At 44.2% G+C, this 17,568-nt stretch overlaps 1 protein-coding gene and 1 long non-coding RNA gene across 12 annotated transcripts in view; one reads left to right on the top strand and one right to left on the bottom strand.

The window, feature by feature from the left end:
* NMNAT3 (nicotinamide nucleotide adenylyltransferase 3) overlaps positions 1-14,276 on the top strand; it is a 110,623-nt gene extending 96,347 nt beyond the window's left edge. For 5 of the 11 annotated variants that reach the window (XM_063610718.1, XM_063610717.1, XM_063610722.1 and 2 more), the window contains 2 exons: positions 137-219; positions 6,281-7,494. In XM_063610718.1, the coding sequence (XP_063466788.1) occupies positions 137-219; positions 6,281-6,663 (466 nt within the window). In that variant the 3' untranslated portion in view covers positions 6,664-7,494. Of the gene's footprint in view, positions 1-136; positions 220-6,280; positions 7,495-10,398 lie in introns of those variants that run through there. The other 6 variants (XM_063610725.1, XM_063610724.1, XM_063610721.1 and 3 more) reach the window with 3 other exon arrangements.
* Positions 1-17,568, bottom strand: part of LOC129491234 (uncharacterized) — a 186,895-nt gene that overhangs the window by 39,954 nt on the left and 129,373 nt on the right. Inside the window, exon 4 of the long non-coding RNA XR_008660491.2 lies at positions 5,916-6,011. This is a non-coding gene — a long non-coding RNA (uncharacterized lncRNA). The remainder of the gene's footprint in view (positions 1-5,915; positions 6,012-17,568) is intronic.

A 17,568-nucleotide genomic window follows, 5' to 3' on the forward strand; every position in this document is an offset into this window, starting at 1 on the left:
TAGGCCCTCGACAGATATGTGTGGAATGAGTGAACTAAAGTAGATAAAAGCAGGTTGAGACAAAATCTGAAAACCCCTGGGTGGCTTTGAGGGCTGGAGGACAGACATACCCTGAGCCCATATGTTTACAACGCAGGCATCATCGCAGCGAACTGCTCAGATCTCCACCCCAGATGGAAGGCCCAGACCATGGCAAGGCACTCTCCCTGACCCCTGCAGGTGGGTGCTGACCCTCTTGTCTGTAGGAGAATGAGATGTCAGGGATTCTTTGAGAACCGAAGGGGGTAGGGGTGGTCACAGCTGCAGAGGACTTGAGTCCAACCCTCTGGGCACAGATAAGGAATTTAAGGCCTGCCTGGTTGGGATGACACTTCTGAGGTTGAAGTTCAGATTAGACAATCTGCCACCACCCCCTGTAAATTGCTCTGCTAATTTGGGATTTTCTGCCCCAAAGAAGTTTACCTACCCTTGTGACTTGTTCTAATGACATGGATTATAGTCAGGGTCACACAGGGATAAACTGATGAGTGCTGCTGGGTTTCTTTTAAAAGCCTTAGCCTTTTTGAATGTAAAATATGCCATTATAAAACTTGAACAAAGAGACTAAGACTTTATTTATAGCAGAATTACTCAATGGTTCACTCAAAAGAGGAAACCTATTTTTAAGGGAATTTAAAGTTGGTTTGGATTATCCTCTTAATTTGTAAGCCTAGATGTGTAAGCCAAGAAGCGTTGTCATTTCCTGGTGTTTGATAAAACCTTGTTGGCTGTGATTTCACAGTATGAGCTGCCCTGGTGTCAGAGGCAAAATGCGTAACGCTCTCATGCAAATAAGCAGGAGCACCATGCAGCGGTGGGTGTGCAGATTCCAGCAGGTCATCTGCAGAATTTCCTATGGCAGGGTCTCCCGACTTTGGTTGGTGGAGCACTGCTTCCAGATTAGAAGAGTTTAGGAATGCCGAGGTTTAGCACACCTAATGTGGTTTCTCTACTGAAGGACTTTTTAGAGCCTTTACTATGTCCATGTGCATTGTGATTCTACAAGAAAGAGAAATACCTTGCAGTCATTCTTACCACTTTTTTAAGTATGGAACTCTTTCTTTAATATCTGTTAGTATTTTTCAGAACTAGTGCTTCCTAGAGCAAGACTGGGAAACACTCTTCTAAAAAGACTTGGAAATGCTACCAGGCCCTAAAGGTGCCATGCAACAGTCCCCAAATGCTGGCCAAAGGATCACTCACAGCAGTATCTCCTGTGCAGCTTATTAAAAGCACTAATTCCCAGGTGTCTTCCCAGACCTGAGTGGGAGAAGGGCCCAGGAATCTGGATATTTAATAAGCACTCTGAGGATTTGCTTTACAGCCAGTCTAGGGGGCTGTGCATGAGAGTAAGAATCTAAGAAGGAGTTACAGTGCCTCCTATGTAATTATCTTATATAATGTTTACTGTATTCCTCTGCTCTCTCTGTCTGCCTGTCCTCTCCGTTACCTGCATGGGCTCCTTCCCACCCATCCCCCCATAAGCACAGTGCCCAGTATTCATTATCAGCCTCTCCCTTCTTTCTGCGTCATCTCTGGCACAGCAGGCATTCTTAAAAGGATTCTACAGACACTTTTTGAGCACCTCACTGGAACAGACTCTGGGCTCAGGCTGAGAACAGAGACAGCCAGCCCCAGCCCCCACCTCAAGCTGGAGACAGGGTATGAATGGAGGTGAGTCCAGGCATGAATTAGGAAGGCTGCATGGAGGAGGGGGCACCTGCACTGAGACTTGCAGGATGACTGGATTATTGAGGTTGGGAGACATTACTGGGCCAAGGGGCAGGCTAAGCAAAGCACAAGGGCGGGAGACAGCGTAAGTGTGAGGCACTCCATGCCACTAGAGCAGACTGGAGCCTCCGGTGAGAGGCAGGGGCAGCCAGAGTGACTCAGGAGGGACAACACACTGAGGCTCCCATCCTCTCACACTTCACCTCTCTGCATATGCTTCCAGAATCCCTGTCTCAGCTTTTTGCCTGGCCTGCCCCTCCTTCCTCTTAATTCTTGGTTCCCCTATTGAAAACCTATCTGTCTCTGAGGCCCAGTTCAGAATTCACCTTCCCTGTGGAACCAGCCCCAGCTGCTCTCATTAATATGAGCTGTCTCCCCCTCTGCCAAAGCCCACTCCAGGTTCTTTCCAGAATCATTTTTCTAGGGGCTACCAGCTTAATCTGATTGGCCCTATATTGTTGAGGGCCTCTTTCTCTCTATTCAGACCCTAAATCCCACTCATCTTGTTCTATTCTAAAGTAGCTATTTAAAAAAAAGGAAGTTTACATGAAATGAAAACTATATTTTTCAGTTTACCAAAATATATCAGGGACTTTAAAAATCTTTGCACTCCTTGCTTGATAAATTCCCATTCTAAGAATCTGGCTAAGGAAATAATTAGAGATTTGGACAAAGATTTATGCAGAAAGATGTTTATCACAACAGTTTTTACAATGGCAGAAAGTAAAACCAATCTCAATGTTTAAATATAAAGGAAAGAAAAATTACACTGTATACGTAGGATAAAGAAACTACATAAAAGGTTTTGATGATGTGAAGAAACACTTATGAAGGAAGTGGAAAAAAATCAGGATACAATACTGCATATAATCTTAAGTATATAAAAATATGACTATACTTCCCATCTGTTTGCATGTCTAAATAGAAAAGACTAAGGAAATACACTAAAAATTGATGGTGTTTTGTAGAAAGCAGAATTATTATTGTTGTTGTTATTTCTGCTTTAAATACTTACATATTTTCCATACATTCCATAATGAACACAGTTTGATGTTTGTAATTGGTGTAAAATGTAGAGCAACTAAAAACAGGAAGGTGGAATTTTTCTCAGCGTAAGTTTGGCTTTTGATGAGATGGCATGTGTGTTACTAGTGACATATTCCTAAAGGATCATCTTGTGTGCTGCGTATTTTATTGGTGTGCTGTTATACTCTGGGGTTGCAAATTACATGATGAGCTCAGCAATTTCTGGCTGCCAGAGCCTTGCTTTGCCCATCACTTCCGTGATTTGCGGCCTCCTTGGGCTCACCCAGAGTCATATGGATTGCTACATTCTGGGCTGCTTGGGTGTGACACTTTGGGATGGATGATGCCTTCAGTTCTTTAACAGCTGACTCTGTCTGTCTTTTGTGAAGGTGGCCCCCGCCCATGGCTGATGGAACCGAGCACAGCTCAGCCACATTCAGAGGATTCCCTCTCCCAACAGAGCAGGCCCTTTATCTGTTTCCGTTTTATACTGAATGTTCCAAGATGGCCTTGTATGGTAAATTTAGGTGCTGCCTGTCAGATGCTTCATCTCTCGTGTCCTGTTTATACCCAGAAGTCCCAGATTTCTGAGTGTGTCTGTGAGGTACCATGACAGACATCACTGTTGGTGGCAGTGTTCACATGCTGTGCCAGACAGGAAATTTACATTGCATTCTCTCCATCACTCAATTCCCATAACTTCCAAAGAAAGCTTTACTATCCCCATTTTATGGCTGAAGAAACAGGCCCATAGGCTAAGTAATTTTCCCAAGGGTACCAGCATATTTAAAGTTGAACCCAGAGCTGACTGACCTCAAGATTGGTGTTCTTTGATCTCACAGACTTAGGACAACCAAACTTTCAAAGATCCTAGTGGCACTTCCCTCACAGTCTATGTAAATTTCAGCTTTATCTGCCTTTCAAAGCCCTTAGCTACTCAAAGGTAGAGCACACTGCCCCCAAAATGCCCATGGACATCCTGTTTGTTTATGTATCTGTATCACTGTTAGGAGAAATCATATTGATTTCTTTATACTACACCCTGGAGTTACATACTTAGGACTTGGATAGAGTCACTCAGTCTAAAAATTTTGTAACAGTGTTGTAAACGGATTTGGAAGAGATGTGTGAATGCGTTTGTGAGCCCTGAAGACAGGACTGCCAGGAATTGGAGGTCTGAGGCCCATGGTGCCCGAGAAGTGATCTATCACATAGTATTGTCATCATGGAATAACAGGCACCACCAGCCTCACAGACATGCCTTTGATTTGAGGGGCAGGGGAGGTGCGGGCACTTGTTCCTTCTAGGCAAGGCTCAAAGTGAATAGTATTTCTTACTGTCATTGTTAGTGAATCAAACAGTACCCAATATTGAAACTGACATGCAGAAATTGTCCCCACAAAAAAATCTATTGGAAAAAGAAGGTGGTATCTTCTCTGTTCTCTGACCTGTAGGAAGAGAGGGGGTGTGTCCCAGGTCCCAGCAGATCCTGGAATGAAATGCACATCATAGTACCTCCCCCATAGGAAGACCACATAAAACTACCTAATTGTTTGAAAGACCAAACACTGTTCTCCTTTATACTACACTGGTTGGATAGATAAGAAATTGGAGTAAAGCTTCACAGATGCAGAACCGTTCAAATATATATATGTTGTGAGCAATGGGACCAGCCCAAATTAGTGAAAAGTGTGAGTTACTGAATAATTGTTAAATGCAGTTTTATTGGTTTAAAAAAGCCAGACACTGGGAGATAATTCATAAATTTTGAGTGGGTGTTTCTATGAAGAGAGTGGTAGATACATGAGTAAATGGATAAGTGAATGAATGAATAAATGAAGGGTAATATCCTCATTTTAAAGTTGAGATCACATGAGGTATTGAATGGCAGAACCAGAATTTGGGTCTAAGGTGTCTGGCTTTAGAGTCTTAGTTTGTAATCACTAAGAGTTCATACATGCATGAATGAAGGAATGTTTGAATATCATTTACTAGACCAGTATTATGCCACTAGAGCATTTGAAAAGGGTGTTTCTGTGATTGCATATGTTGCTTTAAATGAGTCTAGAGCTCATCATCTCATGGATGGGGAAACTGATACCCAGAGAAAGAAAAGTCTTGGCTCTGGCCGCACAGCAGCCTGTGCCCAATTGAGGCCAGGACTGAGACTTCTCCATGATACCTTCAGTCTCTCACTTTCCATTCCACAGTTGCTCCAGTGCTTTTGTGTGAACTCGTCTCTCTGGTCCACATTTGGATTCCTTCAAAGGTGCCACCTTAAAGGATCCTAAACTGACCATTTACACCAAGTTTTTCTCCAGTATGGTAGCCCTGGAGCCTCTCCTTACTGAGACTTTGTGGTGACTGACAGGTACCAGTACTCTGGGACCCCAGTCTTTGCCATTTACTGAAGCTGGGATCAGCTTCTGGAAGAATCAGAGACCCTGCAGCTTGACTTGAATTTCCTTTGCTGATTAGCTCACCAAGAGGGACACGGATAGTGCCAGGAAAATCAGTCTGGGACTCTAGGAAGGGCTTCTCCAGTATAATGCAAGTACAGATTCCCACCAGCAGGCAGCAGCAGAACCCAGCAGTTACAAATGCCACACCTGGAGGATGGCTGCCTGGGTTTGACACCTGACTTCTCTGCCTAACTGAGTGACCTCAGGCAAATCACTTATCTCTCTCTGCCTCAGTTGCCCCCTCCATAAAATGGGCACAACAATACTCACCTCATAAATTGTTCTGGGGTGCATATGGTATTATACACATAAAGAACTTAGTAGTAGTGCCCATAGTAATCTCCCAATAAATGTTATGTATTATTTCATTATCACAATTAGCATTTTGTTAGAACACATTCCAAAGGATTATCCACATTAAGCATTGTTCTAGAGCTTTGTTTTAGTGGAAACTGCAACGAAAAGGCCACCAGCTGGAGTCTTAGAGACCTTTTGTTTATCCAAAGAGCCTTTATAATTAATCTTTATAGTGAGATTTTTATATAAAAGTGCCAGGTACTAGTTCCTAGTAACACAAGGGCTGAAATGGATTTCAAATAGGACAGTGACTTGTCCAAGGCCCACAGCTTGTTGGTCTCAGAGCTTTCAGAACCTTACCTCCCATCAGAAGACACAGTACTGGGTACAGCACAGCCACCTTTACAGCACTCTGCCTTGGTCCGAAGCAACCACAGACAGACTTCTGTTAGAACACTGGAAAAAAAAAAAATGCGTATTACTTGGCACTTTTCCAATATTAAACAAAAGATGTATTGATTAAATCATTACTTACAACTGTATTCCCTGAAATGGCTGCAGATTCATTTACATGCTTTTTCTTTTCAAGTCATGAACATGGAGACACTGAGTTCTCGATACATTCCAAGAAAAGCATTTTGTGAGACTTTCCAACAGAATATGATGTTGTCTTTCCTGGCAGTGACCCTTCTGTAACTTTACTGGGTCCATCCTTGTTTTTGCAGCTGTGCCTGAACTGAAGCTTCTCTGTGGGGCAGACATCTTGAAGACCTTCCAGACCCCCAACCTCTGGAAGGATGCGCACATCCAGGAAATAGTGGAGAAGTTTGGCTTGGTGTGCGTGGGCCGGGCAGGTCACGACCCAAAAGGTTACATCTCAGAATCTCCCATCCTACGGATGCACCAGCACAACATTCACCTGGCCAAGGAGCCCGTGCAGAATGAGATCAGTGCCACGTACATCAGGCGAGCCTTGGGCCAAGGGCAGAGCGTAAAGTACCTGATCCCCGATGCTGTCATCACCTACATCAAGGACCATGGCCTCTACACCAAGGACAGTGCCTGGAAAGGCAAAAGCACTCAGAGCGCTGAGGGCAAGACAAGCTAGGGAGGGGGGACTCAGCACCCACACCTCCTCCAACAAGCTCCTGCTGGGGAGAGGGCTGTTAAGGTTTCTGTTTTACTTTGGTTTTTGCTTCTCCATTTTTCATTTGCTTTATTTCTACAATGATCCTACTTCTGAGGAGTCTTCTGTCCCAGGAAGAGATACCTTCTTTGCGAGAGAGGAAAGGTCTAAATCTCAAGGATAGACATTTATCAAAGAAGTTAAAATGGTGTGGCAGGTCATTAGGATTAGGCAGAATCTCTCAGAGCTGCTGGACAAGGAGGCCTACTTATTTTGTGTGGATGGTAATTATGGCGTACACACTGAATGCAGTTCTGAGCATGGCAGGGGCCCCTGAGGGTCAGATCGGAATTGCCCACAATGCGTTTTTTAACTAGGACCAGGTGCAGCATGCTAGTCTTGATTGGAAAGATTTGACAGGATGCTAATTACTGAACAGTGGGTTTTGTCAACGCCCTGGTTTCAGAATATGAACTGAGGAGTCAAACAGTTGGAAACAGCACATTGCTGATTTACACTGGATCTTGCCTTACAAACCATTGTCTGCTTGCCTAACCAGCCTTTCATAAAATTTAAACAAAACTCTTTCTACGTAGTGATCCTCAAGCAATATTTTTGATACAGCAAGTGTCAAACTTGCTATAGTACAAAAGCCGGGGCTCCTGATTTCCAGGTTTCTAAAAAGGAACTGAGGTAAAACAGATGCCTGACTGTTTTAAAGGATCTTTTTTTAATGTTTTATGACTGCCTGTCTGTTTGAATACTGGCAAAGGGATAAATAATAAATTGACACCAAAAAGTACTAATGAAAAATTTCTCTTTTTTCTTCCTTTGTTATATTATTAATGCCTGATGTACCAGCTGTTGCTCTTCTTTTTAGCTGCTTCATGAAATTTGCTACTGTTCCAATTGAACGGGCATGAATTTAAAAGTTTGTGTTTCCAGGTAGTAGGAATGGAGGAAGCAATTGCTTTTCGGTGCCACACAAATGGCCTTCTAAAAGAAAGCACTGGGCCGATAGCTCTTTTCAGGTAGGTCTCTGAAATATTAGAACAGGGGCCTCATGTGCATGTAGGATTTGTCATTCTGTTACCAAATTAGGGAAAGGTTTTGATTGCCCTAATTATGTTTGGGTTTACTCATTATACTTGCTGATCACATGACTGAATGCATTCAGAATTTACGTCTCCATGCTTTTACTCTGGTTCATCCTTGCTACAGGTTTAGTCATGCAGAAAAACAAAGGGCCTGTTAGGAAGAATCTATTTTCTCCCCCCACAAAACATCTCAGTGTTTGCATATGTGTCATGAAGTGAAGTAGGAAATCAGGATTTTCTGGATCCAGCAAGTTCAGGGTGGGGAGCAGATTTTGATCCCTGCAACCACTGAAGCTGCCAGCCATTCCTCACCCTAAATGAACTCTGCACTCCAAGAGGTCCCTAAGGACCCTGAGAATCCAGGGGGATAGGAATCAGACAGCCTTGTCCAAAAGCTGCCACAGCAAGCTGTGTGACTTTGACTAACTCCCTTCCCCCACTGTGAGCCTCCATTTCCCTGCCTCTAAAATGGGAGGTTTAATCAGACACCTCTGAATTATCTTCTAGTTCTGGTTTTCTAAGACTCTGAGTGCCTCTGACTTCAGCCTACCCAGCCTTCTTTGGATCCAGTACAGGTCTAGCCAGACTAGAAGCTCCCCAGGGGCAGAGAATCTTTGTTTCCAGGGTCCCAGAAAGGGCCCTAATTATATGGATCTCTAATTTCAAATCAATAATTTTTATTCTTATTTCTGGAAAAGGGCCTTCAAAATTATACAAGGTTTTGTCTCTATAAAATGGATTTGTCATTTGCCCTGATGACAGTGTAGACAGAAGGGAAGTGACAATGTATTTGAGACCTGAAGGGTGAGTTCACAAGATCTGGGGATGGGTTGAGGCAGCTGGCTTTCAGGAAGAGGGAACACCACATGCAAAGGCCTTGAGGCAGAAGAGGCCAAAATGTGCAGCATGCTGAGCTGGATTCATCATCACTTCCTGGAGAAGGGGTACCTTATTGCATCATGCACCTGACAGCAGGTGTCTGAAGCCCCCATCCCCTTGTCCAGCCTTTCCATAGGCTCAGGGCACCAAGTCCAACCAGTTTGGAGGTGACGTCATCATCTCCCTGATCCATGTGTGCATCACGCAGCCCCTACCAGGCAAAACATCCATTTCTGAGCCTTTATGTTGTCTCTTTCTAAAATAAAACAACAAAACCACAAAACCTACTTCATTAAATACATATATGAATAAAACATTATATATCTTAATTTCTGTACTCTCACTATATCTCATTGATTCATGTAGCCTCCTTTTTTTTGGCATCAGAAGAGAAATATATATCACTGCTGTGCTCCTGATTTATTGTGTTGACACTGACCTGCATACCTGATTCCACATTCCTTTCCATTCCCCCGGGTCTTTTCTGCATCTACTTTGCCAGGGTGTTTTGTTTATTTTGCAAGAGCAGTAAAACAGTGGTTTGGGCTCCTGAGTAAATAGAATTTCTAGCCTTAAATAAAGGTTCTCCTGTAATAGCATGTACTGCCCAAATGAGAGGAGCTCTGTATCCTAGCCTGAGGAAAGGATTTTTCATTTATAATACTATCTGTGTCACTTGGGACGGAATGATGTGAAATCCCATGTTAAACCAACAGCGCTCCAGATTTGCAAGGTGCATTTGATAATTGGGTTAATACATGAATATGAATTTCCTTATCCCCATCCTCACACTTTCTAGGCTAACAGTATTTCTGCCCTCCCTTTCTGCAAGGATCTTCATGCATAGATTGTGTTCAATTTCATTCATGATGTTATTTTCCTGGATCAAAAATTGGCATTATAGATATACATGTGTGACTAATAAACAATCTGTAATAATGCATCTAGGCACATGCCTCAGAATATTTTAGTAATGTTAAAATAACCTCGTAAAGGATTGTTCGTGGCACCACAGACTGTGAGGACTAGAGGGAAGCTTCAAATTCATCTTGTCCCACATTTCCAAATTATCCAATATGTAAATCCCACAAATGGAGTTTCACTACTAGAAAGAATAATAATAACGTGTTCTGTGGATGAGTTTGGGGAGGCCTCCTTTCTGTTCCCCTGTTGAAAATCTATAATGTGTAGAGTGCATGCCCTCTCAGTCCTACCTTCTATACACCCCCTGTATGGAGCTGCTTTTCTCCATCCCTTCTGTTGCCTCCCCATCCAAACTGCCATCATCTCTCACTTGGATCACCCAACAACCTCCTAACAGGATGCCCCAATCCAGTCCTGACCCCTCCAGTCCATTCTCCACATAGCAGGTAGGGCAGCTGTATGTGTGTGCAAATCTGGTCATATTACTTCCCTTCCCAAACTCCTTCTGAGGGACATTAAGAAAATGAAAAGAAAAGCCACAGACTGGGGAAAAAAATTGCAAAATGTATATCTAATAAACAATTTAAATTCAGGATATCTAAAGAACTCTGATGACAAAAATAAGAAGACTAACAACTCAATTAAAAAATGACCAAAAGATTTGACTAGACATGTGCGGGAGAGGGGAACACAGCAGGCCTGACATTGCTCTGTAGAAGGGTCTGCCTGTGGAGCTGGCCTTTGCCTGGCATCTGAGAACCTGGCTTTTGGAATGTTACCTATGTTTCCAGCTGATAAGGCTGTTTTGTCTTTCCAGGGCACTGAATCCTACAGTACCAGCTTGCCTAAACCGTTTGTACAAACAGTATGATTTATGGTGCACATCTGCTTTTCTTCTAAGAGTTTGGAATTTCAGTAATCACCATTGGTCGTGTAGCAGAAGAGCGCCTACATCACTAGCCCACAAAAAACTCTGGGTGTCAAGTCTCAAGCAAGGCCCCCAGGCAGAAACAGCATGCACTGTTGCTGCATTTCACTGCTGGGGAGAGAAGCATGTTCAGTGCAAACCCCACCCCAGAAGACAGAACTTTAAAAGCCTGCACCTGGACACCTCCAGACTCTACCTTATGTGCCTTTCCTCCTGTTGTGTGGTGTTTCACTATGGTAACCATTGCGTGGATGCAACTGCCTCTGAGGTCTGTGAGTCCTTCAAGCAATACCCCAAACAAGATGTTTCACCAAAGAAGATACATAGATGAATATAATAAGCACATGAAAAGGTGCTCAACACCATTAGTCATTAGAGAAATACAAACCAGAACCACAATGAGATGCCATTTTATGCCCACTAAAATAGTTCAAATCAATCTAGCAATCCACTCTTAGATGTCTATTAAAAGGAGGTAAAAACATATGTCCACTCAGACTTATAGGCAAACATCTGTAGCAGCATAATTCACTATAGTAAACACAGGAAGCAATTCAGGTGTCCCCCAACTGACAAATATACAAACAAATGTATTATATCCACGCAATGGGATACTGTTCAGCAATTTCACAAAGGACTAGTGATGCCTGCAACAACATGGATGAACCTCAAAATGAGCTAAGTGAAAGAAACCAGACACAGAAGATACATATTAAATGATTCCATTCACATGAAATTTCTAGAAAAGGCAAAACTATAGAAGCAAAAGCAGGTCAGTGCCTGGGAATGGGATTGACAGCAAGTGGGCACAAGGAAATTTTGGGGTTGATAAAAATGTTCTAAAACTAGATTGTGATGATAGTTGCACAACTGTGTACATTTACTAAGGCTCATCAAACTGTGCACATAAAATGCATAGATATTGTGTTATTTAAATGACACCTTAATTAAGGTGTTTAAAAGAAAAATTCCCCTGAGTTTCTCCTGCTTGCATTTGAAGTGAAAACTCAGCTCCTCATGGGGTGGCCACCTCCCCCCTGCAGCTCTTTCTGTCTCTGCTTCATCCATGGGGCTTTCTCCAGTTTCTCACCCCACCCTCTTTCCCATGAGTGCTCCAGCAGGAGCTGTTCCCTCTGCCTGGCACACTTTCTTACTTCTCCACTTCCTTGGGGTAACTCAGAGTCTTCTTCAACTCTCTACCTCAAGTCACGTCTCGCAGGAAGCTTCTCTGGCTCTGCCCACTGCACTCCTAGCTCCTTGCCCTTCTCCTTGGGGACACTCATCACTCCTGAAACTATTGACTCTTCTCCTAAGTACAGCTTCTGGCTCATAGTGAGTGCTCAATAAATATTTCATAAAATAATGTCTGAATATTCATCTGAATACTTCTGAGAAGCCCATGATAAACAAACCTGTTTAACTTTGTGTAAACCAGTGTTTCTGAGGCATGTTTTCACAAAGAACCCCTACCCTTTTTTTTTTTTTTTTCAAATGGAGTCTCACTCTGTCACCCAGGCTGGAGTGCAGTGGCGTGATCTTGGCTCACTGCAACCTCCTCTGCCTCCTGGGAAGAACCCCTTTTTATACACATATACTTGATAGTATGTGCAACACAATATTTAGAAGAACAGTTTAGTAAGTTACTGTCTGAAGTTTTTTCTAGTTTTTTTTTCCTGCTACAAACAATGCTGCAATAAACACTCTTATGCATAAACCCTTAGAAGCCAGTGCTTTTGCTGGATAGATTACCAGGAGTGTTTATTGCTATGTTAAATGGTATGTGTACATTTTATTCTGATAGATGTTACCAGATTGTAGACAGTAGATTTTAAGTAAGTTGATTTTTAAAAAAATAAAAAGCAGAATCCCATAGAGCTGCTAAAATTCTCATTTCCTTATTGCTTTCCAGAGAATCTCCTTCATTATCTTTGATACAAACCTAAGCAAAATCCATTTCTTTATTTCAACAGATAATCTATGATGAAGAATTTCAGGAATTTATTTGCCACAGAGAGATAGAAATTCACGGACAAACATTGTTCCTAGCATTTGCTGGGTGCCTAAGTCAAGCATTATTTTTAATTATTGGCAAAAAGAACTCTTCAAACTGCCTAAATAAAGGAGGTGGGAGCATCAGGTATCATAAGAATGTCAAGAATGGAAGGACCCAATGACAGGACATATAATAGGTTTCAGGAGAACTGGAAGAAAAGAAGAAATTGAAGTTCCCTCCTCTCTCCCCTCTCTCTCTTCCTCCTCCTCCTCTTCCTTTCTCTCTCCCTTCTCTCTCCCTGTCCTTCCCTCTCTCCCTCCTCCTCCCCTCTTTCTCGCTCTTCTTCCCTCTGTCCATCTCTTTCTTCCTCTCCCTCTCCTTCCTCCTCTCTCTTTCTCTTTCCTTTTCTCTCCCTCTCTCTCCCTCCTTCTCTCTCTTCCCTATCTTCTTTCTCTTCTTCTCTCTCCTTCTCTCTCCCTATCCAGCAGCCTTAACACCTATGCCCAGATGACCCTCCCCCTTCACCCCTCATCTCAGTGTCATGATTCCAAATTCCCAGAGATATGTGCTATCCCTGAATGGACTTGTTCATCCTTGCCCATGTGGCCATGACTGGCAGGTCGGGGCCATATGTTTCTTCTTCAAACTGTGGCAGTGACATTTCTGTAAAGAGGAAGAGTAAGTAGGAAGAAAGGAAATGATAGGCACCCCAAACACTTGAGTAAGTGCCCCTTAAATCACAAACTAACCCAAGTAACCTGGCATTTTGTGCATATATCCTCTTACTCCTGTTTTGCTGGAGGCAGTGGACTAGGATGGCATGCTGGTGGCCAAACCACACCACTGGAGGGAGAAAGGAAAGCTGGCGGGATGGCACCTGCATGTCAGCCACTCTTCACTGTTCTCCTTCCACTGTGGGCATCCAGGACCTGAGCCTGGCTGGTTGGGCAGAAGCTGGGCCTGGATGAGCCTGACTTCCACAGGGGAGGGCAGAGGAAAGGGACTAAAGCTGGCTGGTGAGCTACCACCTTCAGCCCGATTCTGCAGAGGAACCAGGAAACTCCTGCCCAAGAGGCACACTGAGCTCAGAACTGGGAGCATCGAGCCAGGCATGAGGGCCCAATCCTCTGCAGCCCCAGAACCTTGTCTCCAAAATTCAACTGGCTTCTTGGAAAAAGGATGGCATATTTGTACAAATGGATGCTTATGAGGATTGTGTGGATTTTCATCTCATCTCACGGTGTCATCTCTTCCAGAGACCTGTCTTCCCTAACCAGTACCCTGCACCTCAATCCCCTCAAAGCTGGAGGAGAGCCTGTCCTCTGTGCTCCCGAGCCCCTGTACATCCCCAGTCACATCCCCACTCATCCTGGTTATCCCATTTCCATGGCTGTCTCCTTGGCCTGACTGTGTACCTGGTGAGGGCAGGGGCTGTGTTGGAACCAGCTCAGTGTCTCACAGTATGCAGACCAAATACCCCATGGAATGGCTTCTGGATAGTCTGGTGAAGGCCTAGCATCCACTCCCCCTTCCAAACAACATCCCGAGTTCCTTTTAACAGCTTTTCTTCCTCATCTGGTGGAGCATTGCTGCATGCTCATTCCAAGATTTTAAATCTGAAGTACAGCAACAGACTGAAAAAGACTGGAGTTTGTTCTAATGGCTGTGTTCTAACCAGAACCCAGTATGAGGTCACACTTGTTTTTCTTATTTCCCTCCCAAAAATGTTGTTTAGTGCTTGATAATCCATCTAATAAATTTTCTTATTTCTTAAGTTCTCCAGAATCTGTTTCTGTTCCTTGCATCTTAAACAGAAAGAAGGGTAGGGGGATGAAGGAAGAAAGGAAGTGAGGGAGGGAGGGAGGGAAAGAGGGAAAGTAACTCAAACCCTGAGTGAGTGAATGTGTGAAGTAAGACCACAGCCTGGCTGGAAAGCCTGCCAACAGCAGGCCAGAAGTGGACAGTGGTGATGGTTGCTGTGATGAGCAATACTGTCTTTCTGGAACAGCCAGAACAAGCCCAGACATTCACATCTATGTCAACACTGTGCCAACCATGGAGATTATTTCAGAAAATTCTCCACAGCCTTCACAAATGTTATCAGGCCCATGGCGTCCTCTGCCATCTAAGTTATGACTAATGGACATCTACTGAGCTCCTGCTAACAGAGACAGGAAGGCCAAGGCCCTGGGCCTCAGATTGCCCCAGATTGCCAGGGTCAGAGTGCAGGGAAGTGGCCAGGGCAACTGAGCTATAAAGATATCTGGGCTCAGGTTCCCAACATGCAGAGAGCATAAGACTCACCTACAGAGCTTGGTAAAGATGCCGTCTGCTGGGCTCATCCAGACTGTGATTCAGTAACCTGGAGTAGGCCCAGGAATCTGGGCTTTAACAACACCCCAGGACTCTGAGGCAGATGGTCTCTCTTTAGGAGACACACTGAGAATTGAGAGAAGGAAGAAATGCAGGTAGGCATGCCCCGGTGGCAGCAGACAGCTTGGCCTCTGATGAACCTCTGCAGAGTTCCTAGGGGATAGAGCACATCTGCCTTTCATCCCTTCCCAAGATAATTCCTCCCAAAATATCTTCAAATTGTGCTGTAGTCACTCTGGTGTCAAAAGCATTCAATAGCTTCTCATCATCTCAAGAAAAACGCCTGGCTTCTCGGTCGACCTTTGAGCCTCTGAATCTCATCACTTCCTTTTGCTCCTGTCTGTTCTCTAGTTGTTTATCCATGAACCCTCTCCCCTGAACATCTTGAGATCTTCTCTGTCACTGTAATAAATCACTGGCTTCCCACCTCACAATCTTTGCCTATACCATTTCTCTGATCTGGAATGCACTCCCCTCTCCTCTTATCCCCTCTTAGTACTATGCAGGTTTTGGGACCCCTTTGAGCCCCGTGTCTTCCAGAAAGCTCCCCCTCCTAACTCTGGTCCCCCTCCTCTGACCTCATGGCTCATGTTGCTGTTACTCTGTATTAGACAACTGAGGCTGACATGGGGGTTCTCTGCCTCTGAATCAGAGTATGTCAGAGAGTCCATGAGGAGAAATCTATGCACACTGCCTGACCTGGAAAGATTGGAATGAAATGGGGTGCAGGCAGATTTCCAGAGCAAGCCTGAGTTGGACTCTCAGGTCTCCAGACCACTGCATCAATTCTCAGTAGCACACCAGGCATCTGGACCCAACCCTAAGCTCTAAGTTAACCAACTGTGTTCTCGCTTCATCACCCCGGTCCTCCCTGAGCCCCTTTCTGTGCTTCTCCTGCCCTCAGGTACACTGTGGTTGCCCACGCATCCAGAGGCCCAAACAAAATGGTTTTCTTAGTTCCTCAGGTGGACCCTAGACTGAGAAATAACCAACTGAAAGGTGTGAATTCAGCAAAGATCACACCCTATCCCACACCTCCAAGGAGGCAACCCAAATAATGACTCCACAGTGTGGCAATAACAGAAAAGAGTGTGGGCTTTGGAATCACACGGAACTGGGTTAGAATTAAGATTTTTTGACTTGGAACTATGTATGTGGTCTTCAGCCAATTACTTACTCTCTCCAAATTTCATTATTTGCATCTGTAAAAGAGTGATAAGAACACCTATCCCATGCTGTGGTTCAAGGATTAAATTAGATAATATATGCAACATATTTGCTACATGGTGACCATGCAAACAGTGGCTGGGATCATCCTTGTCATGGTCTTCATCAGGCTTTATGACAAAAATTTCTGAACCTTTCTTTTATGCTCATCACAATCTATCCCAGTGCTCCTGTGTCTTGCCTGGGGCCCCTCCACATCCACTATTTGGTCTGCCAAGGGAAATAAAGGCAAGTACTTTGGCAAGGGCCCTGGGAGCCTACGTGCAGATACAATTATTTTAAGATGGGCAGGATTTTGAATATGCTACTCCCTTGAGTCAGTTAGCTTTTACTGTGTAATGAACCACTCCAAAATTAAGTGATCTAAAATCAGAACCATTTATTATTTTTCATGAGTCTAACAGCTGGTACCTCTGGGCAAAGATCAGCTGATCTTGCCTGGGCTCACTTACATGTACAGTGGTGACCGATGATTGTCTGAGATAATGTGGGTGGCTGAGCCATGTGTCTATCACCCATCAGACCAGCCAGATGTGTTCACCTGGAAGCAGGTAGTCGTGTCCCAAGTGTCTGAGAACAGAAGCTGCAAGGCCTCTGGAGGTTATGCCCAGAACCGATACAACTAATTGCTTCCACCACAAATTCTACTGATCAAAGCAAGTCATGAGGCCAGCCCAAATTCAAGGGGTGGGAAAATATACCCCATCTCTTGATGAGAGGAGCTGCAAAGCATTGTGATTTATGGCCACTTCTGTAATCTACACAGGCCTCAAGCATTTCTCTGCATCCCTTGTGATTCTCAATTGTGCACTAAAGTGAAAATATCTGTTTTAAAATAAAGATGGATGGACAGTTGGAAGGAAGGACAGAACGATAGTTATATGTGCAATGCTCTATATGAATGAGTGAGTGAATGGGTAGGCGAGTGAGTGAACGATAGGTGAATGGGTAGGCATTGGGACAATTTCTGTGGAGGTGTATTATGTGGGTAGATAGAAGGAGGTTGTTGTGATAGATGGTGGATTTGTGGCTTGGTGGGAAGGTGATCTTCACACCCCACTCTCATCCCTATAGCCCTGGAGCATGGTGGCACAAGAACAAGACAGCTCTGCCTGTCATTGTATTAGCCCTGGCCATCTCCTGGCAGGCAGAACCCTCCCCTCCCCACCCACTGCACCCCCACAGTATACTCCATTCCTGCTATGCTGGCTGGCTTTCCACAGAAGCTCACTTATATAACTTTGTTTCCATAACCACATTTCTCTCCTCTTCTCCCTTCCCTTGTAGTGACGCTCCTGTGCTTACACCTTTTCAGTGGCTCCCTATTTTCTACAGGATGGAACCCAAGTAGCTTGATACCACCTGTAAGGCTCTCCATGGCCTGGCCCCACCTGTCTCTCCAATATTTTCTCCCAGTGTATTGGACCATCTCATCCCTCCTGCCCCCCACTGTTCCCCATTTGCCA

This window comes from Symphalangus syndactylus, chromosome 10 (assembly GCF_028878055.3).
Source record: "Symphalangus syndactylus isolate Jambi chromosome 10, NHGRI_mSymSyn1-v2.1_pri, whole genome shotgun sequence".
Lineage (NCBI taxonomy): Eukaryota > Metazoa > Chordata > Mammalia > Primates > Hylobatidae > Symphalangus > Symphalangus syndactylus.